The following is a 26,818-nucleotide window of genomic DNA, read 5'->3' as shown; positions in this document are numbered from 1 at the left end:
CTTCCAAAACTAGCAGAACTCAGCTGAGAGGCGGGGCTTCACTCGGGGGCGGGAATGGGGCGGGGCTTCCAGGGACTGGGGCTCCGGCCTCCGTGGCTGGTGGCGAGCAATCGGGTTAGGTCTAAGGAGGTGATGGCGGCACGCGTGCTGAAGCTGCAAACAGCACTGCTGGCAGTTGCTGTCGCTGCCTCCCGGGCCCAGACCGAGTCCGAGGCAGGGTGGGACTTGTCGGCGCCGGATCTGCTCTTTGCGGATGGGACTGCGGCCTACGCGCGAGGGGATTGGCCCGGGGTGGTATTGAGCATGGAGCGGGCGCTGCGCTCCCGGGCCGCCCTACGAGCCCTCCGTCTGCGCTGTCGCACCCGGTGTGCCGCCGATTTCCCGTGGAAGCTGGATCCGGACTCGGCCCCTAGCCTGATGCAAGCCTCGGGCGCCGCCGCCCTGCACGACCTGCGCTTCTTCGGGGGCCTGCTGCACCGCGCCGCCTGTTTGCGCCGCTGCCTCGGGCCGCCGGCCGCCCACTCTCTCAGCGAGGAGCTGGAGTTGGAATTCCACAAGCGGAGCCCCTACAACTACCTGCAGGTCGCCTACTTCAAGGTGCAGAACTGTCCGGGCCGGGGGTCCTTCTGGGCGGGGTTCAAGGCGACCCGGGGTAACTTGGGGAGCCTGGGAAGTGTCCGCAGAGAGGGAAGATGGTCTCTTGGCCCGGGAGCTCTCCTAGGACCCAGGGAGAGCAAGGACCCTGTCAAGAGACCTGCCTCACCCGCTTCGCCTAATCAGATGGTAACCCCAAAGGTCCAGCCTAGGCACCCTCCAAGCAAAACTTGGCCTGTGTTTCCCTGAGGGACCTCCTAAAGGGAACTAAAGCGGCAGCTTGGGTCTCTCACTCTGATCTTGTTGTGAGTGTCCGAGTGAGAAGCTAGGACCTTTCTACAATTTCTTCCTTCCGGTTCGTTTTCAGTGATGCTTTTCCTGCTGCCCGAGTGCCCCAGCTTTCTTTCAGGACGAGAGGTTGCCACGTCGCCAGTAGGGGCGGTCTGGCCCCTCCCAGTGGGGGACCCTCTGCCTAGTCTGGTTTCCAAAGAAAATGAGTAATTTTAGGAATTCCAGAGTGCCTTAAGTCCAAGTGTATAAATGGATTTGGCGTACACCTGGCTTGCTTGATGATGATGATGATGATGATGATGATGATGATGATGATGAAAGCCAGCACATACTTTCAGGCACTCTGTGTTTATTAATACATTTGCCCAGACCCTGGAATATCCTGTAAGGTGGGTACTATTATTAGCCGCGTTTCATTGGGTGAAAAAAGAAGGAGCAGTGCTGTACATCTGCAATATTCGTAGTGTAAAAGGCCTTGAATTCAACACAAAGGGAGACTCAGAAAACCTCAGGGACCTCAGCTTTCCACCGCTCCACAAGTATTTTGTGTACACAGCTCTGCTCCATTCCTCGAGCTACTCAGAAGAGTACTGGGCTTGAAACCGAAATAACTGGGCTATCTTTGATCATTCGCTTAACAGTGCTTTTTAAAATTCTTTGACAAACACTTATCGAATACCTACTACATTTCAGTTCTTGTGCAGGTCATTAATGTGCTTGACTTCTTGGTTTTTTGTTCGTCTTGCTTTGCTGTTAAGAATCACTATAATGAGGGCTCCTAAGGGGTGTGTACATAGGGCTGTGGGAGCACAAAGGAGGGGGAGTCTAGCTTTGTCTCAGAGAAATCAGAGAGGCTTCAAAGAAGAGGTGACATTGGAAGTTGATTCTAGATATTGCTAGAGGAGAGCAAGGATGGCCATTCCAGGTAGAGGGAGGCCAGACTGGGAAGAGAATTCTGTAGGCTGCAGGGAGCCATCATTAAACTGGGTTTTAGAATGTTAGTTAACCCTGGAAACCACGTGGAACGAGCCTTGGAAGAAGGAGTAAGTGGTGGCAGGACGGACCATTAGGAGACACTGCAGCTGTTCACATGAGAGAAGGAAACTAGTGTACAGCACTGGGGTGGGGGGAGAACAGAGAAAGCAAAAGCAATGCTAAGAGATGAGAAAGAAAATAAATCCATAAAAGGAATGGGCTTGAGAGAATGGAAACAGGTACAGAGACGGGGAGTCTTGACCTTGGGTCACAGTCAGGGCTGACTCCTTGTTTAGTATGCATTTACTAGGAGCAATGATCAGAAAAGAAAAAATTCTACCATATTAATAAGATGCTAAGGTTTACATTTATTGAGCACTTACTATGTGCCCAGTACCGTGTGTTAGAAGCTGCATGTATATTATTATCTGGTTTAACAATGCTATGAAGTAGTGAGTGCTGTCTCCAGATGACAGATGAGGGAACTGATCTGTAAACTTTAACTTGCCTAAAGCCCCAGCAAGGGAATAATTAAACCTAGATTTAGCCCTGGCCAGGTAGCTCAGTTGGTTGGAGGGTTGTCCCTATATTCCCAGTATGTGAGTTCAGTCTCCTGTCAGGATACATACAAGAATCAACTGGTGAATGCATAAAGAAGTGGAACAGCAAACTGATGTCTCTCTCTCTCTCTCTCTCTCTCTCTCTCTCTCTCTCTCTCTCTCTCTCTCTCTCTCCCTTCCCCCTCTCTCTAAAATCAATTTTAAAAAATAACCCCTTGATTTATCACTGGTCTGACACCAAAGCCTATTAGTTAATCATTAGATCATCAGTGATTTATTTTTGTGTTACTTTGATACACTGGAGTCCATTGCTGTGGGCATTATTGTGGCCTGTGGCACATGCCCCCCTCAGATGTCTGTGTAGCCACTTGCTTTAACCTCATGAGTCAGAAGCTGCCATGTCTGGATTGTATAGGAATGTAGGATTTTTCAGCCACCCATCTTTTTCTTGAATGTGTGAAAACACTTATTATTTTATGCCTCTCCCCCAAATTTTTTTTCTAGGCAAATTCTTAGGCATGGTCTGTTAACTGCTCTTTCTTCCCTAACCCTAAATCCATAAAGCCTTAGATTTTCTTCAGCTCAGTCCATGTATCTGAATCTTGAGAATATATTATTTGGGTAGTCAGCCTTCTATAGTGTTCCCCTTATAATACAACCTTTGTTCTAAAGCAGAATGTTTGCAACTGTTGAAGCATGCCCTCCTATAATTTGGGGAGCCCCTATGCCTGATCTTTAGGAAATAGCTGAAAATCTGCCCAGGGCCCTGTGCTCAATCTCTGGCATCCACGTAGTTCTCGCCAGAGGCGTGTTCTCTGGGGCAGGCAGGGCTGGGGCACACAGAGTGGAAGGCTTGAGAAGGCTGACATTTCCTGTTTACCGGGGACGGTGCGTCTGGACACAGACCTCCAGGATCGGGCTGTGAGAATCAGGGTCTTGTGCTTCATCCTTAGATAAACAAGGTGGAGAAGGCCGTCGCAGCAGCGCACACCTTCTTCGTGGGCAATCCCGAGCACATGGAGATGCGTCAGAACCTGGACTACTACCAGACCATGTCCGGGGTGAAGGAGGCGGACTTCAAGGACCTCGAGGCAAAACCTCATATGGTGAAAAACTCTATCCTCTTCTCTCTTTTTGTTAGAGTGACACTTTCCAGGGTTGTTTTCTGATTCCAGAAGTAATATATGTTCACCATTAGAAAAATGCAGCTAAGTATAAAGCAGAAAAGTGATCATTTATAATACTGCCATCTTAGGAAAACCAGTAGATGATATTTTGGCCTCTATTTTAAGTATTCTGAATGTAATTTTTAAGCATAATTTGAAGTCATGTTCTGTGTGTATTTTTTCATCATCCTTTTTGAACTAACATTATATCATGAGCCTTTTCTCATGTCTTCACATTTTCTTTTAAAACACATTTTTTAATGGCTGCATGCTGTCCACTAGGCACAGTTTTTTGGTTGTGTGGGTTTTGCTTTTCACTGTAGTAAGTGGTACCGTATTCTTGAATGTTCTCATTCTGTCTTTTTAGCAGGAAAAGTACGTGTTCCGCAAGAGATGTCCGTAATGACACAGCATTTTTATAAAGAGCTATGTTCTCTTAAGGTTTAATAGTTTAGAAATAGAGATACCCATATTAGAAACAATATTAGAATGACTTCTAAATGCAAATTTTGTACACCTAGTACATAATACAGCTGCACACAGCTTGGTGGGGGTGGGGGGGGTTCTGTTTGTTTTTCAGTGATTCTGTGACACATGGAAATGGCCGTTGTCCACGGAAGGGGAGCTGTGTCCCACAGACAGCAAAAACAGAGCCTGCCAAGTCATGCTTCACTGCTGGGAAGATGGCTCTCATCACCACAGGCCACTCTGTAGCATTTTAAGAGTTAAATTTTTTTCATTAAACTTTTATTTTGAAAACTTTAGCCCCACAGAAAAGTGAAGCAAATTACAATGAACTCCCACATCTTTCATCTAGATCTAGCTACATGTTTTTAAATTTCAAACGAAGCAACTCAAGACCATTTACCGAAGGCTTTCATTTGTAGCAGCCCCTTCCCATCGGTCACCTGAGAGGAGCAGGCAGTGAGGGCCCTCACAAAGGTGGTGGGGTTCCTTCCCGGTCCCCAGAAGGGGGCTGTCGGTGGCCTGCGTTTGAGTACTCCTTCCTCCCAGTAGGACGAGTTCCGGCTGGGAGTGCGACTCTACTCAGAGGAGCAGCCGCAGGAAGCCGTGCCCCACCTAGAGGCGGCGCTGCGGGAGTACTTTGTGGCGGACGAGGAGTGCCGGGCCCTCTGCGAAGGGCCCTACGACTATGACGGCTACAACTACCTCGAGTACAACGCGGACCTCTTCCAGGCCATCACAGGTGCGCGGCCAGGCCTGTCTGAGCCCTGGGGACATGTCTTGAAAACGCTCACAGCATCTTCAACCTCATTTCTAAATTTCTTAAATCTGGGAATCCGCCTTAAAATTAGTTCTGTTAGAATTTGTTCATCTTAACCAGAATTTGAATCCTGACAATTGACCTTATGGTTATTCCCCCTTTTTGACTCTTTTCAGACCATTACATCCAGGTCCTCGGCTGTAAGCAGAACTGTGTCACTGAGCTGGCCTCCCACCCAAGTCGAGAGAAGCCCTTTGAAGACTTCCTCCCATCACATTATAATTATCTGCAGTTTGCCTACTATAACGGTAAGGCCGGCTCTCCTCTTTCTTTGCTGCCTTTAAGTAAGAAGCCAAAAGCGAGGTAGGCAGGGATCATGGCCACTGTGCTTCAGATCATAAGGCTTCTCTCGGTGGCTCTGGAAGGCACCGTGCCAGGGAACCCCTGGGTGCTTGTCCTAAGCACTGGCCAAGGAGGCCAATACCAGCAGCCTGAAAAGCTGGGAGAGGGAGACTCTAGGATCTCTCTCTCTTACCTTTTCTGTGACATTTATAACCTAATTTTGCATCTGAATTAAGTTATAGCGAAGGCTAGGGTGTACCATTTAACCAGCTCATAGGACATTTCTCAGCCCTCCTCCTTTGCATTTATTACTGATGCTCTGGTTGGGGGGTGTCAGTATCCAGCAAAACAAGTCAGTGGGCCTTTACTGAGCTCCTACTGTGTGCTAAGCATTATAGGCATATTCATGAGCATGAGGTGTGTCCAGAAAGTATCCGGCCATGTAGTATGAAAAATAGACATTTATTGAAGAAGATACAAGAAACATTGTACATAGGACAATGATGCCTCAGTCCCTTTTGAAGTAGGCACCTTGTAATCTCACACAGTTCTCCCAATCTCCATCAGCTGCCCTGTTGTATTTTCCTGCATTTCATTGACAGTATGAAATCCCTTCCATTTCAAGGGTGATTTTAGTTTTGGGAAAAGCCAGGAGTCACAGGGTGCCAGGTCTGGCCTGAAAAGGGGCTGAATCACCCAGGTGATTTGATGTTTCACCAGAAAACTGTGCACGAGACATGGTGCATGAGTGGGTACATTGTCGTGATAAAGCTGCCAATCACCAGTTGCCCATAGCTGTGTCCTTCTGAATCATCTGCATAGTTTCTGCAGAGGAATATTCAAGCTTAACACAAAATTTGGTGCAGATTTGTTGCTCTACTCCCTCAGTCATTTGAATGCGACAGGCACACAGTACCCATGCTCACTCAGTGGCGTCTACCACCCCCACTGACTAGTGCGGTGAAGTTGTCGTTGTTCATTCAGGCGCACTCCAGTCCACTCTCCTTGGCTGCCAGATTACACCGATATCATACAAACCATTGTCACTATATTAGCAATGGCTGGACTTTTTCCAGACAGACCTCATATACAATGTTTATCGTTGAGATGAAGAGACAAACACATAACAACAAAGAGGCAATCTACTATTGTAAAATCTGTAGGGAAAATAAGGTAGGAAGATGGGAATATTCCTGAAATTGGTCTAATTTTGAAGCCAGTGTTTCAATTACTTGTGAATTTTTGAAACTGTGGACATGCAGAGGATTCACATTCTTTTCTGTTTCAATATTAGACAACCCTGAGGATATTGAGCACCCTAAAAGCAATTCTGTATTCTACATTTATATCACTTCTAATGTGACCCCAAAATCCAGTGAGAGTGAACACTAGGGGTTACTCTTACCCAGGATTAGACCCCTTGCAGCCATTTTTTCTTTCCCTTTACAGTCGGGAATTATACACAGGCTATTGAATGTGCCAAGACCTACCTCCTCTTCTTCCCCAACGATGAGGTGATGAATCAGAATCTGGCCTACTATACTGCCATGCTTGGAGAAGAACAAGCCAGATCCATAGGCCCCCGTGAGGTGAGTGATCTGTACCAGTTAGGGAAGCCGCAAGCTGAGTCCGGACCCAAGGGTGGGGAGTGAGGTAGAGGAGGGGAGCTGCCACCGCTCGTGTGTGGTGGGGACAGGGTGCCCAGGCGGGGCTGGGGGAGTATGCTGGGCGCTTGTCACTGGGAGGAAAAGGGAGCCCAGGAAGGATCTGGGGCCTGAAGTACATTCTCCAAATTGTCAAGGAAAAGCAGAACTGCGAAGCACCACGTCTTTCCCCTTTTGGGCAAACCCCCTACTGTGAGACTTGATACCATGTAGCCAAGATGGATCATTTTTAATATCACGCTCATTTTTTTTTTTTTTACTCACAAGCCTTCTCTCTCCATTTTCCTCCCCTTCCCCTCTTCTTTCTGCCATTCTCCAGTAAACGTACTGGAGAAGTGAAGGGGGTGAGAAAGCAGGTACCCTCCTGCACTGTTGGTGGGACTGTTCATTACACTGGACTGTTCATTTAAGCAGCAATGGGGCTGCCAGGGATTCACCTTGCAGCTGTGCTGAGCAGGTGTGCACAGATGTGTGTCAGAGCATTGCTGCTGAAAGTGAAAACCTGGAAACAGGCTAACTGCTATCAATTCAGGGACTGATTAAGTCAATTATGGTGCATTCATTCAATGACCTAAAAGACAACTACTATATTGCATGTGCACCAATATGAAATTGTCTCCATGATATGATTTTAGGTAAAGAAAAATGATATATTGCCCTGGCTGGTATGGCTTGAGTGCTGGTTTGCAAACCAAAGGGTTGCCAGTTAGATTCCCAGTCAGGGCACATGCCTGGGTTGCAGGCCAGGTCCCCAGTAGGGGGCACGTAAGAGGCAACCACACAAGATGTTTCTCTCCTTCTCTTCCTCTCTTCCCCTCTCTCTAAAAATAAATAAAATCTTTTTTAAAAGTTGTATTGAATATACAAATATAAATAATAAATATAACAAGCCCTATTTATGATTTTTTGAAATACATATATAGGCTTTAAATTTTAAACTGTAAACTTTCTGTACAGACAGATAAACTGTTCATCAGGATGACCCCCGAGGCATGGGCCTACAGATCAGTGGTGGCAAGGGAGACTGAATGTTCTTTTTATGGCTGTTGATACTCTGTGGGTTTCTTTTTTTAACTATATATGTCTTTTTGAATGCCATCTAAAGCACACCTTAGGGCGTTGATTATACAGAAAGATATATAATCCAAAAGTTATACGAGACTCTAGTGCATATAATAGTAGACAGTGAGTACAAGCTAGAGTGGAAACTCGGAGGAAAAGTAATCGAGTGGCGAGTTGGAGAAGGGTCAACAGTGCTGTTGACGTTGGGTTTAAAAGCTGTCAGCAGGTGAACAGGGCAGGAAAGGTCCTCTTAGACAGCGCACAGCATGTGCAGACAACATGGACTGTTGTCCCACATTAATGAAAGATGATACTGGGGAGTTACAGGAGCTGAGGCCGGGGAGGGTCAGAATTTGAAGGGTCTCGAGTGCCCCACTGGGGTGACTCACAGTGGAAGGGGCTGAAAGCAGGTGACCAGCCGGAGGCTATCGTAGTGGTGTGGAGGGATCACTGAGGCCGGAGTGAGGCAGTGGCCAGAGGAGGGGAACTGGTGAGGTGGAAGTAGGAGGTGGAATTGGCAGAATGTGGGGAGGTGTTTTTACTCCTCCCTGCTCTTCCTGTCTCACTAGGCAGCAAGTTCCTGCTTGGGAGTCACACGCATGGTGCTGTTCACCTGCCTAGGAACGCACGGGGGAGCAGGAGGCCGTCCTCACGGGTCTCCTGGCCTGCTGCTTCTGCAGCCCGGGGTGGCTAATTCTTCTCTGGCCACTGGGAGGAGGAGGTAGATGATGTGGCAATAACAGCCTTCCCGCTCTGGTGGTTGTGGTGCTCACTATGGAAAATAACTGCCCTTCAAATGTGTGCGGCATCATGTAGCTTACAAAATTCTCCCCCAGCTTTTATTTCATTTGATTCTCACAATAACTCGGTGAGGTGGGGTCATCAACCTACCCTGAAGAAAAATACCAAGGTTCTGCCTAGCTCTGGAATCCTGAGCATCCAACAGAAAAAAAAAAAAAAAAACCCTTCTCTGACCATCCGGACCATCCTCTCCCACCAGGAGATGGACTACCTTGCAGTTGACCTCTTTGGCCACTAGATGGTGATCATCTGGATTTGAGATGGCACTTCTCCCAGTGTCTTTGTCTTGCTGAGAAAGACCCTTTTCTCCCTTCTTTCTTTTACCTTTTATGGTCATACTAGTGAGTCTGGGGTAGAGAGGAAAATAAGCCCATATGACCAATCTGCCATTTTTAACTAGAACTTTCCTTCTGGAAAGAAGGTAACTAACATTTGTCGAGCCAAGCCCTGTGCTGGGTGGTTTCCACCCATCATCTCGTTTAGTGACCATAGCCTCCCTGTGAGGTGGGCACTGCTCTTCCCATCTTAGAGACAAGGACACGCAGGTGCCAGGAGGTGAGTTAACTTGCACCGTGGTCTGTGGCTGGTAGCGGTGGCCAAAATCTCTGTTTGCCTGCTCTGCCCCAGTGCTGGCTCAGTTCCTGACCCAGCGCCGATGCTCAGCAGATGGGCGTGGAGTGACTGAACGCTAGAAGGGGGAAGTGCTCCCTGGCAGCCTCGTGGACCCAGTGGGAGGGCTGGGCGAGACAGCATAGCTCGCCGGGTGTCTGGCAGCTAGGAGAGGAGGCAGTCACGTAAACGCTGCAGGAGAAAATTCCCACCTTCCTCGTGGGTGAATGTAATAGATGGTGCAGGACTCACTGACACTATTAACATTTTCCTCACTGCCCTCATCTTTTACTTGCACTGACGATGTCTTCTTTTTCTTTTCCTTCCTCTGCTGCCCGGAGACTAGCAGGGCACCTAGGGAAAGATGTGACCCTGGAAGGTACTTCGTTTCCCTGCTCCAGGGAAGCCCCACCTGCGAGCACTTGTGGGAAGGGCCAGGTGCCCCAGCTGCTCTTGCTGCTGCCACCTGTCTGTCCCGTTTGAGGGGCGACAGTGTCCCCTAAAATGAGTCATATCTCCTCTCTGCACCTCAGTGCCTTCGTCTGTAGAATCAGGATAATAGTACCAATCTCAAAGGTGGCTGTAAAGAGTCGGTGGATAACAGTCAAGTTGCCCAATCCCGAGGTTTCCTTTCTGAGGATTAAACTGCAGAAGTCAAGAAAGAACTCTCCTTTGAGAATATTTTCACACCTCCTGAGAGTCATCAGAGTTTCTGTCCTGGAGATTAACGGGGGTCTCAGGGGAGGAAGGGGGCTCTTTCCCTTCAAGGGAAGCCTGGTTATGCCACCCTCAGAGATTCTGCTTAAGCGAGACAAGAGCAGCCCTTGAGCACAGGAGCGAGACTTGTCCATGACTGGGGAACAGACACTCTAGTGACAGGGGAGAGGAGCCCCAGTTCCCACTGGGAGTGATGCGTCAGATGCTGGGGTGGCACCCCCGAGAGCTAACAGACGGGGCCAAGTTCCAGGACATTCCTCCCACTTTGTTTCCTCAGAGTGCCCAGGAGTACCGACAGCGAAGCCTGCTGGAGAAGGAGCTGCTTTTCTTTGCTTATGACGTGTTTGGAATTCCCTTTGTTGACCCGGTGAGCCAGGGTGCAGGACCTGGGGTGGGGCAGTGGGATTGGAGAGCACGAGGGGGCAAGGGATGGGGTGAGTGGTGCGCCGTGCGACTCTGGGGAGAAAACTGCTAGGGGCAAGCCAAACGTGGCATCTGTGAAACCCATGGGTGAGAGACGGAAAACGACAAAGGAGGTCCTGGGCAGCCCGCTGGAGCTGACTCTGGTTCGGAGACCTCTCACTTCGTCTCCTGAGACGAGGCAGGTGGCGAGGTGGATTCTCCTGTGGGCCCTATCCTGTGCACAGAGACCTAGAAGATGAAGTAGGTCGGCCTACACTGTTAATTTTTTCCTGACCCGTGTTTAGGATTCCTGGACTCCAGAAGAGGTGATCCCCAAGAGATTACAAGAGAAACAGAAGTGAGGGTCTTGAAGAAACTGCATGCTTGGATCTGTCTGGTGACGCACTGAGGCTTCCTGAGCCCAGGCAGATGCGACCTCCGGCAAGGGGCGGGCAGGTCCAGTCTGGGAAGCTGGGTGGGAGCCAGGACCAGCCCCAGAACGCAGTCCTCAGAGCGGCTGTGCTCACAGGTCAGAGCGGGAAACAGCCGTCCGCATCTCCCAGGAGATCGGAAACCTGATGAAGGAGATTGAGACCCTCGTGGAAGAGAAGACCAAGGAGTCGCTGGATGTGAGCCGGCTGATGCGGGAAGGTGAGAGCGTCCTGGCAGCAGTGAGGCAGGTCGGCCCAGCCCGCGCCAGCCGGGAGGCACCCTGGCAGCACCACCGTGGGCAGCCTCAGGGTCCGAGCCGGCGTGGGTCAGGGCTCAGTCTCGCCTCGTTGTCCCTCCTGACTCACCCACAGGACTTCACCTAGAAAGAGCACTGAGAATTGGCTTTTGTTAAAGAAGTTAGACTCTTGTGTCGCGGTAGCATGGGTTTGGGACATGTTTGTAGGACAGACCCATCCTGCCTCCCTGCTTCCAGGCTGTTTTCCCCCAACGTCCACTGCTCGTCCTGTCATGGAGCCTCAAAATCTTCACGCCTCCTTTGGTTCCTGCCCCTGCCCCCCCCCCCCCACCAGCCGTGGCCATCCCCTCCGGTCCTCAAGGGAGGCCTTCCGATTACAGGTTCGCTTCTGCTCTCACCGTAGCCGTCTTGTTTTCCCATTGCCTCAGGCCTGCTCGGGCCCCAGCACCTCCTGTCTGCCCGTGTCCTTCCTCTTCCCGGCTGACCTCGCCCTCCTGCGTGGGGTCCAGATCTTATCTTCCCTGCTGGTCCCTTTCACCGTGGGCTCTGATCCGACCACCCCCCCACCGTGCCCCCAGTCCTTAGGGGTAGATGCACGTGTACAGATGAGAAAATTAAGGCTCAGGGAGGTTAAGTAACTTGCCAGCGTCACACAGCTCATTCCTGCAGGAGTCAAACCCAGTCCTTTGGGCCACGGAGCTCTGTTGTGGGGCTGTGGAGGGCCAGAGAGCCAGAAGCTGTTTGGGAGCGCAGCTTGAACTAGGACCTGGATCACCTGTCTTCAGCATCAGGCTCTGTCCTTTGGGCCACGCTGCCTGTGGAGGCGACCGAGTGGGAGGTGTCTCTGGTGAACAGGAAACCACGGGGGTTTCTGTTCCTCACAAGGAAGCGGTACCCAATGGAGAGTCTCCGGACAGAATGGCACTGGACTGAGCCGGGTCTTGTCATTGCTTTGCAGGTGGCCCGCTGCTCTACGAAGGCATCCAGCTTGCCATGAACTCCAAAGTGTTGAATGGCTCCCAGCGGGTGGTGATGGATGGCGTCATCTCTGACTACGAGTGCCGGGAGCTGCTGCGACTGAGCAATGTAAGGGAAACCCGCTGCCCACACCTCCTCCTGAAGACCCTAGCCTCCCCCCACTCCGTGCCTCCTGGGCTGAGGGCGAGAGAAGAGGTGGTCAGCCCCCCAGGCTAACTCCACCGGTTCTGTGGGTTTGCAGGCAGCAGCAACCTCAGGGGACGGCTACCGGGGCCAGACCTCCCCACACACTCCCAACGAAAAGTTCTATGGCGTCACTGTCTTCAAAGCCCTGAAGGTAGAGTCAGTGCTCAGCGTTCTGGAGGGTGGAGAGGGTTGGGGAGTCCAGGCCTGGGGAGGAGCTGGGGACGGTGGAAGAAAGGTTAAAGATGTCTGTCTGTCCGCTTCCCAGCTGCCACGGAGGGAGGGTGAATTACTGTAAGCTAAGGTTAACTTTGGGGTTCTGGCTGTTGGACCGAGAGTTATAAAGTGAGGCAAGCACGATAAGAACAACGTGCAAAGCTGTGAGGGTGCTTTCTGAAGAGCGGCTGACGCCAGGGGCCTGCACCTCTGCGTGGCGTGCGTGCGCTGTTCTTAAGGAGCGCGCGAGGGGGCGGGAAAGCGGGATACCTTGGGCTGCTGTGTGCGGGACCCAGAGACTGCACCTTCGGTACAGGGATAGGAGCGGGGCTGGGGCCTCAGGCGGCCCTGTCGGCCCCCAGAGGGGCATTCAAGGCAGCCAACCGCTGGTCTCCTTGGCAGCTGGGACAGGAAGGGAAGGTTCCTCTGCAGAGCGCCCACCTGTACTACAACGTGACGGAGAAGGTGCGGCGCGTCATGGAGTCCTACTTCCGCCTGGACACGCCCCTCTACTTCTCCTACTCCCACCTGGTGTGCCGCACTGCAATCGAAGGTGGGCCTCCTGCTCCTGCAGCCTCCGCAGAGCGCGTGCTGTGCCCGAGCCCTGGCTGGACATCGAGGACGTGAAGAAGAGTGGGACACGGTCCCTTTCGTCCTCCTTGGGGAAGCAACGTAAACCACAAGTGGCAACGCAGTGTGATAGTACGGGGGAGGAAGTTATAGTTGTTCAACCAGGCAGCCGGGAGGGCTTTCTGGAGGAGGTGATGACTGCTGTGCAGGATGAATAGGAGTTGTGGAGTGCACGGGGTTATGTTCCAGCCAGAGAGAATAGCATGTGCAGAGGAGTTGAGGCACTGAGCGACCCAGTAGTTGGTGGGGCTAATAAGCAAGTTGCTATCCTGGAGGGTAAGGTTAAAGGGGGAGCGCAATCAGATAAGGGCGGTGAGGTCCTCAGAAGCCATATTATGGAGAGCTACTTCCAAGAGTTTGTTTAGGCCGGTGACTGCCAGTGATGGTGTCGGGCATGCAGGTGATTCTGTCCTGGCGCCTGGCTGATGTAACTCAGCTCGAGACCCCCTTGTTCCCTGGGCGTCCCACAGACCCGGCCTCATTGTGGGAAGCACCACCCCTGTGGCGACGGGAGAGCTGCAGTGTCTCCTGAGGTGTCTCTGTGCTAACACATGTTACCTTGGTCCCAGAGGCACAGGCTGAGAGAAAGGACAGCAGCCACCCCGTCCACGTGGACAACTGCATCCTGAACGCCGAGGCCCTCGTGTGCATCAAAGAGCCCCCCGCCTACACCTTCCGGGACTACAGGTGCCAGCTTGCCCTCCGAGCCCCCCGGTGCCCTGCACTCCCCCCAGCACACACGGGTTTGGGAGCAGCTGTCCCCAGAGCCCAGTCCCCATCCCCAGTCCCCATCCCCAGTTCCTCTGGATAGGAAGGCAGACAACCCAGAAATCGGTACAGAGTAATGTGGTGAGTAGGGCAGTGAAGGGTGGACTTGGTGCAGAAATGGCCCGGAGAAGGGTATGGTGGCTTCTCTCTGGCAACAGGGTAGGGGTGGATGGTTGGGAGTCATTTGTGAGGCTTCAGAGAAGGTTCTAGAAAGCTTTCTTCCTGTGAAAGGCCCCCTCTAGCTGCTGGCTGGGGCACGTGGGGATGAAGGCCCTGGAGCTGTGGGCTGTGTGGGGAGTGGGAGGAGGAGAAGGTTTGTGTTGAGATGTCCTGTGCCTTTCCCAGCGCCATTCTTTACCTAAATGGGGACTTCGATGGAGGAAACTTCTACTTCACTGAACTGGATGCCAAGACCGTAACGGTAAGTGTGTCCTTGTCCCACCTCCGAGGGACAGAAGCCCTCCAGGTGCAGGGCGGACAGCCAGCCGGCCCTCCTCGTGACCAGCACTCTGCTCCCCGCACCAGTGGGGCCGTGAGGTGTGTTGGTCAGTGCTCTGACCGCCTTTACTCTCCAGCTCTGGTCTTTGCGTCCTCAATCGTGGACCCTAAGAACCCAAGAAGACACTTCAGAAGCGTCTTCTGAAGGCACGTCACAGTCTGTGTCCCGCTTTGTGCCCCCAGGCGGAGGTGCAGCCCCAGTGCGGAAGGGCCGTGGGATTCTCCTCGGGCACGGAAAACCCGCACGGAGTGAAGGCCGTCACCAGAGGGCAGCGCTGTGCCATTGCCCTGTGGTTCACTTTGGACGCTCGACACAGCGAGAGGGTAAGAGCAGCTGGCGCTGCTGGGACCTGGGAGCCCCGCTCTGCTTCGCCTCCCCCGGCGCCCCCGCCGACGGTTCACATGTGAAAGGCGCTCTGGGCTTGGGGGCTTGGGAGTCCGGAGACTCCTCGCTTCAGCACTGTGCCCTCATGGTCACTTTGCCTCACCCCCAGCGGCCCTCCTCCCTGCTATAATGGGGCTCCAGGGGCGGGGAGCAAGACAGGGAATGGCCCTGGTTCTTGGTTCCTGGTTGTGGGCCTCCTCGGCTGGCTTTGCCCAGAGAGCAGGACCTGTTGGGAAGGAGACACACTTGGAGGCCACTGAGGAGGAGCCTTCTTGCTCCCCGGGAAACAGCACCAAGAGGTGGTGAGTGCCTGGTCTGAGGGCCTCTCTGAGGAGTGGGGCTCTGTCCTTGCAGGACAGGGTGCAGGCAGACGACCTGGTGACGATGCTCTTCAGCCCAGAAGAGATGGACCTTCCCCAGGAGCAACCCCAGGAAGTGCAGCAGGGCCCCCCACAACCTGCAGAGGAGTCTGTCTCCAGCAGCGACTCAGGGCCCAAGGATGAGCTCTGACAGCATCTAGTGCGCCACGGACTGGTGGTTAGACCCCCTGTGGGGACTCCGTCCTGCGGCCTGGACTGGCTGGACCCTGAGGGCTGTGAAGCAGCAGGACACTTACATCAGCTGCCCAGCGAGGGGACCTGCTCACAGCCGTCCGCATGGTGCTGCTGCTCGTGGAGGGGCATGGCAGGATGGCCTGCTGCCCTGGGGACCTGGCCGAGGGCTCGGACGCAGGCTCAGAGCCTCCACCGGTTGCCTACACGGGCAGCCGCGAGGCAGCAGCACAGTATTTAAGTGTCTGTGCAGACACCCGGAGAATAAACGATCAGTGTTTTTTACTCCGTAGTTTGTTCAGAGAATAGAAACATGCCCACCTGTCCCAGAGGTCTCCCTTGATAAAAAAATTGCTCTGGGCAGGACGCAGGCGCAGTGCAAGGAGGCTTAGTCCCCTGCTCTGCTGCTTCCCGGGCAGCCTCAGGCTGGAACCCAACCCGGAGGCCTTGCAGCTGTCACCTGTGCAATGGGGATCACAGTGCTCGCCCCGCCCAGCGTGTGAGCAGTTGTATGGCCCAGATGCAATATCGGATATGACAGCACTTCGTGACCTGGAACACTCTGGATGAATGGTGGGATTACTGCTAATCCTTCCCTGGCAAGGAGCAGCCGGTCAGCAGTGCTGTGGCATCGGCCCCGTGTCAGCCACATGCGTCCTGTCTGCTGCCTGGCCGTGGGCCCCGTTCCTTGGGGCCTCCGTGTGCAGGGCAGCACACACCTCCAGGAGACAGCGAAAGAGTGAAACTGGAGGTTCTGCTGCTCCAGCCACAAGCCCCTCTCCTCGCCCGGGCTGAGATGCTGCGGGGCAGTGAGTCTGGGGGCCCAACCTCCGTGCTCTGTGCAGTCGGCTGGGGTTTGTCGGGCACCCGCTCAGGGCCAGCACTGCAGGTGTGGCAGTAAACAAGCCCCCGCCCTCCAGAGCCTGTGTGTTAGCGCAGAAGTGTGCAGTGTCTGTGTCTGTGTAATCCTCTGGTACAGAAAACAAAGCACGTGAGGCCCTGAGGAAGGGGGAACAACCAGGAGGCAGCACGGAGTGGGTGAGGAGCGGGTAGCTGTGAGCCACCTCGTTGGCCACCATGAGTGCTTGGGCTCCGACTCTGAGACGGGAGCCCTTGAAGGGTCTCCAGCACAGAGGTGACGGCATCTGGCTTACGTCTGAAAGGCCTCCGTGGAGGAAGGGCCGTGGGGGCGAGGATGGAGACGGGGCACAGCTGCAGTGACGCTGGAGAGAGACGAAGGTGGCCGGACCCGGGTCAGCGCTGCAGGCAGTGAGAAAGCGCAGGTGCCGGGTCTGCTCCTGGAGAGCCGGCAGGAGTGGCTGGCGGATTGGATGGCGTGCGAAAAGGAGCATCGACTCCAGCTGCAAGCAGTGGTGATGCGGAAACCAGGAGTTTGGTTTTGCCCATGTTACACTGAAGTTTCAGGAGCCCATTATGTATCCAAGTGGAAATACCAAAGAGAGAGTCAGACGCAGATAAGGCAGGAGCTGAGGGAGTGGTGGAGGTCGCATGACCCCGGGAGTCACCATCACCACCTGGATGGCGTTCAAAGCCAGGAGACTGAGGTCAGTGTGGACAGAGGAGGACCAGAGGACAGCCTGGCTGGAGGCGTCAGGGGCCAGAGGACATGGAGCCGACAGAGTCATGAGCAGGGGACCCAAGAGGGACGGAAGTCCTGGAAGTGACAAGAGGGGTGCAAGAGAGAGTGAGCAGTGCTGTCGAATGCTGCCGAGGGTTTGAGCCAGGGAGGGACTGAGATCCCACTTTGGGGTCTGGCAGCATGGAGGTTAGTGAGAACGTCAGCGGGCAATGTGCGGGAGGGCGTGGACTGAAGGCGGGCTGGAGCAGCTGGAGTGAGGAGGGGTAGGAGGTGCCGGCGGGCACAGACAGGGCTCCCCAGGGGTCGGGCTCCCCTCAGGCAGAGAGGTGAGCGGAGGGGGATGTGAGGTGAAGAAGAAGGAGTGTGTGTGGCTTTAAGCCGGGGGAACACACCGTGTGAGAATGCTCATGGGAAAGAGCCCCTGGGGACGGTCCCTGCCTCTGCCGTCACTGGTGATGCCGAGTCTGTTGGGGTGGCTCTCTCGCCCTGCGGAGGGTAGACAGCGTGAGTGGAAAGAACATGAGCTTCACCCACGTGCTGAGAGGGTGACTCTCACTTACACCCCTTGGAGTTGTGGTCCTGAGTGTGTTTCCTCCCCCGGAGCCTGGGCTTACGGTCCTGGCCTCCCTGGACGCACAAGAGCATTCATGAGGGGGTGCTCTTACAGCAACTGGTGTGAAGCTTAGCGCATAGTAGGTATTCCACATCACAGGAAACTATACCTGCCTGGTTCTGGGCTTCCAGAAGTTTCCACGTCAAGGCAGATGACCTTTACCATTCCAACCCATGCTAGCCAACCACACAGAGACCGCAGACTGTCTCAGCAGGGCTCCCAACAGGCCAAGTGTGTCCAAGGTCAAGGGGACCAGGAAGTGCGTGTAACCAGGGTGGGCAGGTCCCTCAGAAGCAGGAGGTGCTGGCAGAGTCCAGGTGCAGATGCGACTGCTAGGTCTGCCCTCGACACACGGGGGCGCGTCAGCCGTGGCGGGACCGTTCTGGGTGAAAAGACAGTGCCTACGGGAGCACGGGAACACAGGAGGGCGTGAGGGCAGCTGGTGCACGTGGGGCTGGACCGTGGTCTCTGGCATCCCAGGCAGTTGGCAGGGCTCTCAGCAGGGGCGTCGAGGAGCCGGCGCTCAGGGTCACTGGGGGAGGAAAGGGGCATCAGCCGGGGGAGGCGTGGGACGCAGATGTGGGACGTGGAACACGGATGTGAGACATGGATGTGGGATGTAGGCATGGAACACGGACATGGATGTGAGACGCAGACATGAGACGTGGACGTGGGACGTGGACGTGGGCTGGTCCAGGGCCGTGAGGCGCCTACAGCCGTCAGTCCTTCAGTCCTTCAGAAGGAGGCAAACGACGCCCCAAGGGCCGCAAATGGAAATATGCAGAGCGTTCCGGGACCCGGCTCGGAGCGCCGGACCCTGCCTGGGCAGGCTGGGCGGCTGCAGGTAGCCACGTTGCTGGCCGCACTGCTTTCTCGCTGCATGGCCGGAGGCACGTCCTCTGCATTCCCAGCTGCAGGCGGTTCTGCAGGACAGTCACACTGAGTGGGGGCCGTAAGACCAGCTCCACCTCCAGCGTGGCAGGTGGTGGCTGCCGAGAATGTGCCGGATGGTGACCAACCGCGTCAGAACCTCCCGACGGTCAGCGGGGCACGGCTCGGGAAAGGGCTCCCATGTCCCCCTGGGAGGGAGGCAAAAACATGCAGTCCTCACGCCAACCAGTCCACGATCACCGCGTGTCTCCTCAGCGCCCACTCTGCCAGGGGCTCCAGGCACGAGGTGGCAGTGGCTCTTCCGCCGGTCAGTCCACCCCCACCGGGGCTGAGAGGGCGCAGAGGGGAGACCCGGCTGGGAAGGAGTCTTGGGAACAGAGCTTTCATTTCTTCAGGCGTGTTATGTTTTCCAAAAGCACTTCTCCCCCATTACTTGACCCCTGTGAACACAACACCATCACAAACCAGACGGGACCGGTGGCGTGAGCCCTACTTCTCAGTTAAGGAACCAGACCCGGAGAAGCTAAGGGTCTTGCCTAATGTCACACAGCTTTCCGCAGCAGAGGTAAGGCCAGAGCCCCGGGCTTCCCGTGAGGTATGTGAAAGCACTTTTCAAACAGTGAAGTGTGACACCCTGGGGCAGTTTCCAGGTAGGACTTACCAAGGCCGGGTGCTCTCCAGCATGCCTGGGAGTCACTGGGCTGGGCGGGTGGCGAGGCGCCAGGGCGGCAAGAGCCCTGGGTGCAGGAGCTCCGCCAGGTGGGGACTCCACCCCAGGAGCAGGATCTGAATCCTAAAAGGCTCTGGAACATGGTGAGGGAAAGGCCATCTGAGGACATTCTGATAGAAGAGACTCAAAACCTCAAACAACGGAGAAGGGACACGCAGAAGGGCTGTGGAACGAGATGCGAGCATCGTGCTGGATCACAAAGGTCTCTGCGTCCCCAGCGTGAGAGGCTCCAGGTGTCGTCCAGGAGGGAGGCTGGGGCACATCCTCTCAGGCCTCAGAGCCCAGAGACTTCTGTCCCGGACAGCCAGCTGCTCGCCCCCTCTTCAGCTCTCAGCTCGCACAGTCGTCGGTGGAGAGGGCTGCAGCCGTGGGCCTGAGGGCCTGTGTGGCTCTGACACTTGGTGTCTGTGTGGCCTTGATACTAAAGCTCAAAGACCTGCCCCAGGTGCTCCGTGGGTCCCCCGGAATGGCCACTCTTGGCTCTAGCAATGTCCTTTCTCCCCTCGATCCTGCTGTCTCGGCGCTGTTTGTGGTAGAGACACAGAGGAAGCTGACCTCAGCACTGACCTCTACAACTGTTTGAACCCTCTGTTTGATTTTTGGGGCCCACAGGCTTTCCCAACTACACAGATCCATGGGCTCTGGACTTCACAGCAAGAAGGGCCACAGGAGGCCCTGTGTTCAGAACTGCAGGCCAAACAGCACCCACTCCTGACCCTTCAGGGGGCTGGCCTCTCCCCCAGCGCCCACTGATGGGAGCTCCAGGCCATACCAGGGGCCCACGCCTGGGGCGGGCACACAGGGTGGCCATTGTCCGAGCAGTGCCTGGCACCCTCTCATTTGCATAGCCACGTGAAGAATGCAAGGGCGCAGGCTGGGGACGCGTCCCGTGGTGGGGGGGTGCTGGGGCTGTGGGGGAGGAAGCTGGGGTGGTCAGCAGTGGGACCCTGACGTCCCCCAGTGCAGCCCAACAAAAGCAGGTGGCCCCTGGAGATGAGGGGGCGGCTGCGGGAGGGGCTCGCAGGAGTGGGCGCGGGTTGTGACATTGCCTTGCACCCACGGTGAGCAGAACGTGAGGGGACTGCTAATGAGGTCCGGCAGAGTTAAATATTCCCGGCTCCAGAGGGCAGAGCTGGGGTGGGGGACAGAGGGGAAGGTGGGTGCGAGGAGGGCGAAGCCTGAACCCCAGGAATGTGCAGAGGCCACGGCTCCCTCCCTGCCAGGCTGTGCTGGAGCTGGGAGCTGCTAAGCTAGCCAGCAAGGGGATTAACAGGCTGAACCGCCTGCCTTCCTTCAGGCTGGTGCCAGAAGGTCCGTGCTGTCTCCCACCTCCCTGCCAGGCCCCTTGCTGACCGGCAGCCAGGTGTGGCCCAGCCTTGATGGGGCCCCTCTTCTGCCCGCCTCGGATCTCAGACCCCACAGCGCGCATCCCGTGGTCCGGCCTCCCCGGTTTTGATACACATGGCCCCCAGGCACCCAGGACCACCAACGCCCCTTGCCCAGCCCAGTCTCTCCATATCTGACCTCAAAACCCTCTCCAGAAAGTCCTCCCTGATGCCTTACTCTAGTCTTACCTGCTGCAAATTGGAATTCCATTTCCTCTCTGTCCTACAGGCTGAGAGGACAGAAAGCCCCCTGCTCAGTTCAGCCACGCGGGAGCAAAGTCCGTCATCTCAGGGTTGGTGCTTGGGGGGAATGAGGAGAAATTTAGGGCACTGGCACCAGATTCCTACGGGGGCAAGCAGAGTCCTTCCTCCCAGTCCCTCCCTTCTCTATCCCTGGGGGGCAGGAGGGGAGGTGGCCTCCACCTGCCCCACACCAGCTTCCCACCCACAGGGGGCTGAGCAGGAGCTTTGCTGGGACCTGCCCTGGCTTAGCCCGCTGCAGTGGGCGGGCCCCTGGCCCTGCCAGCGCCTAGGCCTCCCCCTGCATTCTAGAGCCCCAGTCACTGCCTTTGCTGCTGCTGTGGCTGGGCTGCCACCTCTCCTTTTCAGCCTCTCGCCACTGCTGCACTCCACCCCTGCCCACAGCTCGGCTCACTTGGCCATGCTCCTGACCCCCCCAGGGACCCTGGCCCAGCCCTGAGCTCTGGGACCCCCGGCCCTCTCCACTGGGCCATGGCCAACTCGGGCCTCCAGCTCCTGGGCTATTTCCTGGCCATGGGTGGCTGGGTAGGCATCATCGCCAGTACGGCCCTCCCGCAGTGGAAGCAGTCCTCCTATGCGGGCGACGCTATCATCACCGCCGTGGGCCTCTACGAAGGGCTCTGGATGTCCTGCGCCTCCCAGAGCACCGGGCAGGTGCAGTGCAAGCTCTACGACTCGCTGCTTGCCCTGGAAGGTAGGCCCCCTGCCAGCTGAGTTGGGGGTGGCGGGGAGCGGGAGGTCTCAGGCAAGCTTTCACGCAGTCCTCCCTCTGCGCTGGGCTGCACTCTTCAGCCCCTGCCCTGTGCACATCTGATAATCTAGGTCAGGCTGGTGCCCCACGGCGGGCAGGGGCTCCAGGCTCCGGCAGCCTTGGGTTCAGATCCCAGCCACTGATCCTCTCTGCGTTCCTGTATCTTCACGTGTAAAGGGAGCTCTCTGACTTTCACAGGCTGATGGGAGGGTCGGGTGAGAGGAGTGCCTGGTGCTCGGAGAAGCTCAGTGAAAACCCTCCCCTCCACTTCTCATGCTCTGCAGGCAGACATGCATGTACACACATGCCGGCCCCACTAGCTAGAAAGGCATGCTGGCAGGCAGGCGCACTCACACACGTGTGTGCACACATGTGTACACACACACACACACACACATGTGCTCACACAGGTGCTCGGGCCCGCAGGTTCCTTTTCTCCCTCCTGGGGTGTGGAATGAAGCCTGGAAGTTTGGCTCATAAACAGGGGCCACTGCAGCTCTGTCCATGGCTCCAGGCCCAGCCCCCCGCCCCAGCCCCTGGCCCACAGGCCAGAGCCGCTGCCCCTGCCACACCAATCCAGGAAGATCACCCACCTCCCTGAGCTTCCCCCCAGCCCAGCCCAGCCCAGCCCAGCCCAGGCTGACTCAAGCAGCAGGCACACGACTGCCATGGTGACTCACAGGCCAGAGGGGAAGGTGACCAGAATCAGGATGGCCGGTGGGGGTTGGCATCCTTGCCCAAGGGTCACCTGAGCTGAATGGAGCCTCAGACAACCTTAGTTCCTCTTGCTGAATTGGAAAAGCCCCGAGAGAAGCTGCCTCTGCTGCTTGGGTGGGCAAGACAGGTCCAGAAGGGAACCCCCAGCCAGAAAACAGCTGATGAGAATGCAAACTGCCCCGTCACCACATGCCAGCTAGAGGAGCTTGCAAATGAGAGAGCAGTGGGGAAGCTCGGCCTCACCCCTGTTTCAGGACCCTCGTACTGTCCGGGGGGCAGTCTGGGAGGAGCTTCCAGGTCCTGCCAGCCCCTCCCATCCTGGGCTCCCCCCACCCACCCACCCACCTCTCCCACCACCTGCTCAGTCTCTCCCACCCCCAGGGCACATCCAGTCAGCTCGAGCCCTGATGGTGGTGGCCGTGCTCCTGGGCTTCGTGGCCATGGTCCTCAGCGTTGTCGGCATGAAGTGCACCCGGGTCGGAGACAGCAACCCCATCGCCAAGAGCCGCATTGCCATCTCCGGGGGCGCCCTCTTCCTCTTGGCGGGTGAGTGCCCCTGGCTGCTTCTCCACCAGCCTGGCCATGGCAGGTAGCCAACCCCACCCTGGTGGCCAAGTAGGGGCAGAGCTGAGCATCCCGCCCTGTCCTTAGGCCTCTGCACCTTGACTGCAGTCTCCTGGTATGCTACCCTGGTGACTCAGGAGTTCTTCAACCCGAGCACACCTGTCAACGCCAGGTGAGTGCCAAGGCATGGCTTGGGCCAGGGGACAGGCTGGGCCTCCCTTCCCACAGCCTCTGGAGCCACTGGCCTTCATCCCACAGGGTACATGGAGGGGGAGTCAGGGGTCAGCCCCAGGTGCTGTCACTGAGAAGCTCTCTGGAGCAGGGGACCAGGCAGGGTGTGGCTGGGCCCTCTGAAGGAGCAGGAGGCCTGTGGAGGGCACCCCAGGAGCCAAGTGCCTGGGCTCTAGGCTTAAATCCCAGTGCTGGGCCCTGGGGATACCAACAAATTGGGTGTGGTCTGTCCTCAAGGTCCTCCCCAGGGAGCCAAGCAAGCAGGGAACTGAATGGCCACCTAGTGAGAGCGCAACTGGGGGAGTACAGAGGGGGTGTGGGAAATTCCCCTCCAAGAGGTAGTTTCTTGGCTGGGCCCTGAGGGCCAAGTGCAGGAGGTGCAGAACAGAGACACTCCAGGAGGGGGCGCCTCATGCAAAGGCACAGACATGGGGAGACGCAGGGCACCCCTGAGGCAGGCAGGCTGGCAGAGCCAGGGTGTGGAGAGCCTGGAGTGCCAGGTGGAGTGGGGTCTGCCCTTCTCCAGGGGGCAGTGGGGAGCCCTGGCTGGGATTTCTGTGGGCCAGACTGTGACTGCGAGAGATGGCAGGGATTGCACTGCTCTCCCCGACGGACCTGCGGGCTCCTGCTCACCCCCTGCGAGGGCTGGCTGAGGAAAGGGGCCTGAGGTTGCACAGGATCACCTTGCTGGAATGGGGTCAAAGCAAGGATGAGCACTGATCCCGAGAGCCTGCTAAGGCTTGTGAAGGCTCCTGTCTCGCTCCTCACACCCTGCCTGCCTCCTGCCAGAGCCAAGGCTGGGGAGCCCCGGTGAAGACTGAGACAGCCGGGGTGGCAGCCACACCTGATGGCATCCTCCCTACCCGTTGCAGGTACGAGTTTGGCCCGGCTCTGTTCGTGGGCTGGGCCTCTGCCGGCCTGGCCCTGCTGGGGGGCTCCTTCCTCTGCTGCACATGCCCGGAGCCCGAGAGAGTCAACAGCAGCCCACAGCCCTACCGGCCGGGCCCCTCAGCTGCTGCCCGAGAGTACGTCTGAGCCCGCCGGCCCCAGCCAGCAATCTCCTACCCAGCACTCCGTGGCCCCTGCAGTGCCCTGGGCAGGCCCAGGAGGACACAGGGTGTCCCCTGAGCTCAGATGGAGCTCTGAGCACCTTGTCCCCAACGTAGGAATCCACCCTTCGCTCTGAGACCCAGTCACTCAGATAGAGGCCAGAGGCAGGACCTAGCCCACAGGTGCATGCGCAGGTCCAGGTGCAAGCATGGGCCTGTCCACAGTCTTTTGGCACCTGCGTGTTCCCCCATAGCCCAGCCCCCCCTTCACCGACAGCTTATTTACTCACCCAAGGGCAGCTTGAGTGCCATGCTGGGCCCTGTGGACAAAGCAACTAAGACAGACCTTGGCTCCTCACAGCCACCCCATGAAAGGGCAGTACTGATCATGTGTCCCCACATGACACATGAGGAAAGAGGTTCAGAGAGACCGGGAGGCTTGGCCCCACGATCTCTGAGTCCAGGGGTCAGCTCTCCCAGCATGCCCAGCCCTGCGTGGACAGCCGCACAGGGGGCTGGGCCAGACTGGACCGTGTCACACCCAGCCCGGGAGTAGGCCCAGGCAGGGCTGCTGCGAGGGCCCGTCTGACCCCGCTGGCCAGTCCCCGTGCCTGGGCCTGAACCCCACAGCCCCCGCCCCTCCTTCCCCCACGGCTGCTCACCCCACTAACCACCGGCTCTCCTCTCTTTTGACTTTCAGACCAGTTCTTAAATTGTCTGCCTCCTCCAAGGCCCCCCTGGGTGTGTAGTGTCCCAGTCCCCGCCTGGCCCTGCCTCCCTGCCACACCTAGACTGTGTGCGTGGCCCTTTTTTGGAAAGAGAAGTGAACGTCCAGCCCCCGTGTGGTGTCGTTTGATCTGCCTCTGGAGAGGTCGGGGTGGGGGCTGGCCCGGAGAAGTCAGAGCTGTTCCCTGGGGTTGCTGGGCATAAAGATGGGGAGACAGAGATCCAGGGTGGGTGGTACAGCAGGGCCGAGGCTGACCAGGACTCCTGCCCCCTGCCCCGTGACCTCCCCAGGCTGGCCTTGGGCTGGCACCAGGACCTCCTTGATGGGAGGCCCCATCCTGATGCCTGGCCTGGCCCCCAGGTCAGGGAGCCCTTGGTCTAAAGACAGACACAGTCCCACCCCTGTTACTCAGCCTGCCCCTGGGATGTCCCCCTTGGGGCACTCCGAGGGAGAGGGGAGAAGCCCTGGGAGGCCCTCCAGCTGGGTTCTGGGGATCAGGGCCAGGGCGAGGAGACACTAGGATCGCTAAGTGGAGAAGGTCCCGGAGGCAGGACATTGGGCCTCTCGGGCATTAGGACCATCCTGAGGAAGGTTGGAAGCCCCAGGTTCGGCTCCGCCCCAAAGCTGCTCCTTTTCTTCACCCACGGGTCCTCTTCTCCGGTCTGCTGAGGCCCTGCTACCTCCCTGCCCCAGAACCAGGCCAGGGAGGGAGCCTGAGGTCGCCCAGACCGCGGCCGGAGCGCCAGCTCACTCCGAGGTGCAGTCAGAGCTGGAGGGGCTTTTGGCCTTGCAGTTAAGGTAACCAGCCCCTAGTCTGAGAGCGGGGAGTCCTCTGACCCGTTCTTCCGCTCAGGCTCAGGCCTGCCCCCGCCCCCAAACGCCCTCCCTGGACCCTGAGTCTCTCTCTGGCCACTGCCTGCTCTCTCTCACGGGGAAAGAGCTGAGCAGGCCTGCCCCCGCCTCCCCGGTGCCCTCCACCTGGCTTCCCCCGCCGCCTGTCTGCCACCGCATGTCCCCCAGCTGCAAACCCCAAGGACAGAACCCAGCCTTCTCCCTGGGCCTGACGCTGAGAGGTGGGCTTTGACAAGTGGATGTCGGGACACTGCGGGGCGTGGGGGCGGGGCGGGGAGCAGGAGCACCTGTGGGACGATTCCTGTGGCGCCCTGGCGGGCAGCCGCCACACAGCCGTGCAGCCTTGGGAATGAACGGCTGCTTCGCGAGGCCCGTCCGGCCTCTGGCCGGAACGGGTGGGCGGAGGGTGACCCCAAATGGGTTACTGGACTCCTGACCCTCGAATCGCGACTGACAACTATGGAAGAGTCTGTCCGGGAGCCTGCGCGGAAACTCAGCGGTTCTAGCTTCTGGGCGCACGTTCGAGCCGCCTGGGGAGCTGGGGCCCAGGCTCCGCCCCCGACACCCCCACTGAATCGTCTCTGGGTGCAGGCAACTCCGTGGGACCGCAGTGTGTGGGCAGCACCTGAAGTTGGGGCCACGTTCTTTGCCCCTCTGAGGGGGTCTCAGAGGGAGAAAGGCGCCTGCAAGGAGAGGGGAGGAGGGAAAGACGAGAGGGAGCCCTGTCTCCTTGGGGCTCTCTCCAGAGACAGGCTCTCCCGCGAGAGCACTGCGGTCTCCCAATAAATGCACCCCTTGTGCTGAACAATGCCGAGTTTGGTTTCTGTCACACACAGCTGAGAGAGCCCTGACTAACCACGAATTCAGCACCTGGGATCTGAGCATCTTGGTGAAGGCCCCTGTCACAGGTGCCGGCTGAGCGGGGTGGGACCTGGGCCCCGAGGCTCGGCCTCCCCGCCGGGCTGGGGCCTGGGCAGCCCCCGCTGTCTGGTCATGGAGCGGCTGCCAGGACACCGTGCGTCATCTCCTACTAAGGTCCAGCGTCTACTAGAGGCTTAGGACCATCACCGAGCAAGGGGCCAGGCCCATGCACATAAGAAGCCAAAAGTATGGCACTCGCTTTTGAGAAAAGAAAGGAGCTT

The 26,818-nt window shown here is 56.8% G+C and overlaps 2 protein-coding genes and 1 long non-coding RNA gene across 5 annotated transcripts; 2 read left to right on the top strand and 1 right to left on the bottom strand.

Annotated features, from left to right (window-relative positions):
• Positions 1-57: 57 nt before the first annotated feature.
• Positions 58-15,590, top strand: P3H1 (prolyl 3-hydroxylase 1). The gene is made up of 15 exons (XM_045858605.1): positions 58-597; positions 3,374-3,526; positions 4,604-4,793; positions 4,988-5,119; positions 6,603-6,742; positions 10,284-10,373; positions 10,714-10,766; positions 10,938-11,059; positions 12,055-12,182; positions 12,316-12,411; positions 12,876-13,026; positions 13,673-13,790; positions 14,217-14,292; positions 14,553-14,693; positions 15,109-15,590. Exons 1-15 carry the CDS (start codon positions 133-135, stop codon positions 15,262-15,264), a joined length of 2,211 nt encoding a protein of 736 aa, XP_045714561.1. The 5' UTR covers positions 58-132; the 3' UTR covers positions 15,265-15,590.
• A 135-nt stretch (positions 15,591-15,725) lies between these two features.
• Positions 15,726-24,791, bottom strand: LOC123831602. The gene is made up of 4 exons (XR_006787938.1): positions 24,388-24,791; positions 20,714-20,824; positions 19,071-19,662; positions 15,726-18,849 (listed from the first exon to the last, which is right to left on the bottom strand). It is a non-coding gene; the product is annotated as an uncharacterized LOC123831602 (long non-coding RNA).
• Positions 20,919-26,481, top strand: CLDN19 (claudin 19). Of its 3 annotated transcripts, XM_045858608.1 has the most exons (5): positions 20,929-21,479; positions 22,635-22,799; positions 22,905-22,989; positions 23,921-24,073; positions 24,798-24,967. In XM_045858608.1, exons 1-5 carry the CDS (start codon positions 21,257-21,259, stop codon positions 24,844-24,846), a joined length of 675 nt encoding a protein of 224 aa, XP_045714564.1. In that variant the 5' UTR covers positions 20,929-21,256; the 3' UTR covers positions 24,847-24,967. The 3 variants fall into 3 exon arrangements, with proteins under 3 accessions (XP_045714562.1, XP_045714563.1, XP_045714564.1); XM_045858606.1 differs by lacking the exon at positions 22,905-22,989 and having other exon boundaries at positions 20,919-21,479; positions 24,798-26,481; XM_045858607.1 differs by lacking the exons at positions 22,905-22,989; positions 24,798-24,967 and having other exon boundaries at positions 20,920-21,479; positions 23,921-24,394.
• Positions 26,482-26,818: the final 337 nt, after the last annotated feature.

This window comes from Phyllostomus hastatus, unplaced genomic scaffold (assembly GCF_019186645.2).
Source record: "Phyllostomus hastatus isolate PE091 unplaced genomic scaffold, TTU_PhHast_1.1 phas_scaffold_182, whole genome shotgun sequence".
Taxonomy (NCBI): domain Eukaryota; kingdom Metazoa; phylum Chordata; class Mammalia; order Chiroptera; family Phyllostomidae; genus Phyllostomus; species Phyllostomus hastatus.
Note: the sequence above shows the minus strand (reverse complement) of the source record. Positions and strands in the feature narration are given on the sequence as shown.

Coding starts and splice junctions, on each gene's coding strand:
- P3H1 (XM_045858605.1), top strand. CDS start 133: ATGGCGGCACGCGTGCTGAAGCTGCAAACAGCACTGCTGGCAGTTGCT. Junction 5,120..6,602: donor GCAGTTTGCCTACTATAACG/GTAAGGCCGGCT, acceptor TTCCCTTTACAG/TCGGGAATTATACACAGGCT. Junction 10,374..10,713: donor GAATTCCCTTTGTTGACCCG/GTGAGCCAGGGT, acceptor ACCCGTGTTTAG/GATTCCTGGACTCCAGAAGA.
- CLDN19 (XM_045858606.1), top strand. CDS start 21,257: ATGGCCAACTCGGGCCTCCAGCTCCTGGGCTATTTCCTGGCCATGGGT. Junction 21,480..22,634: donor CTCGCTGCTTGCCCTGGAAG/GTAGGCCCCCTG, acceptor TCCCACCCCCAG/GGCACATCCAGTCAGCTCGA. Junction 22,800..23,920: donor CGCCCTCTTCCTCTTGGCGG/GTGAGTGCCCCT, acceptor TACCCGTTGCAG/GTACGAGTTTGGCCCGGCTC.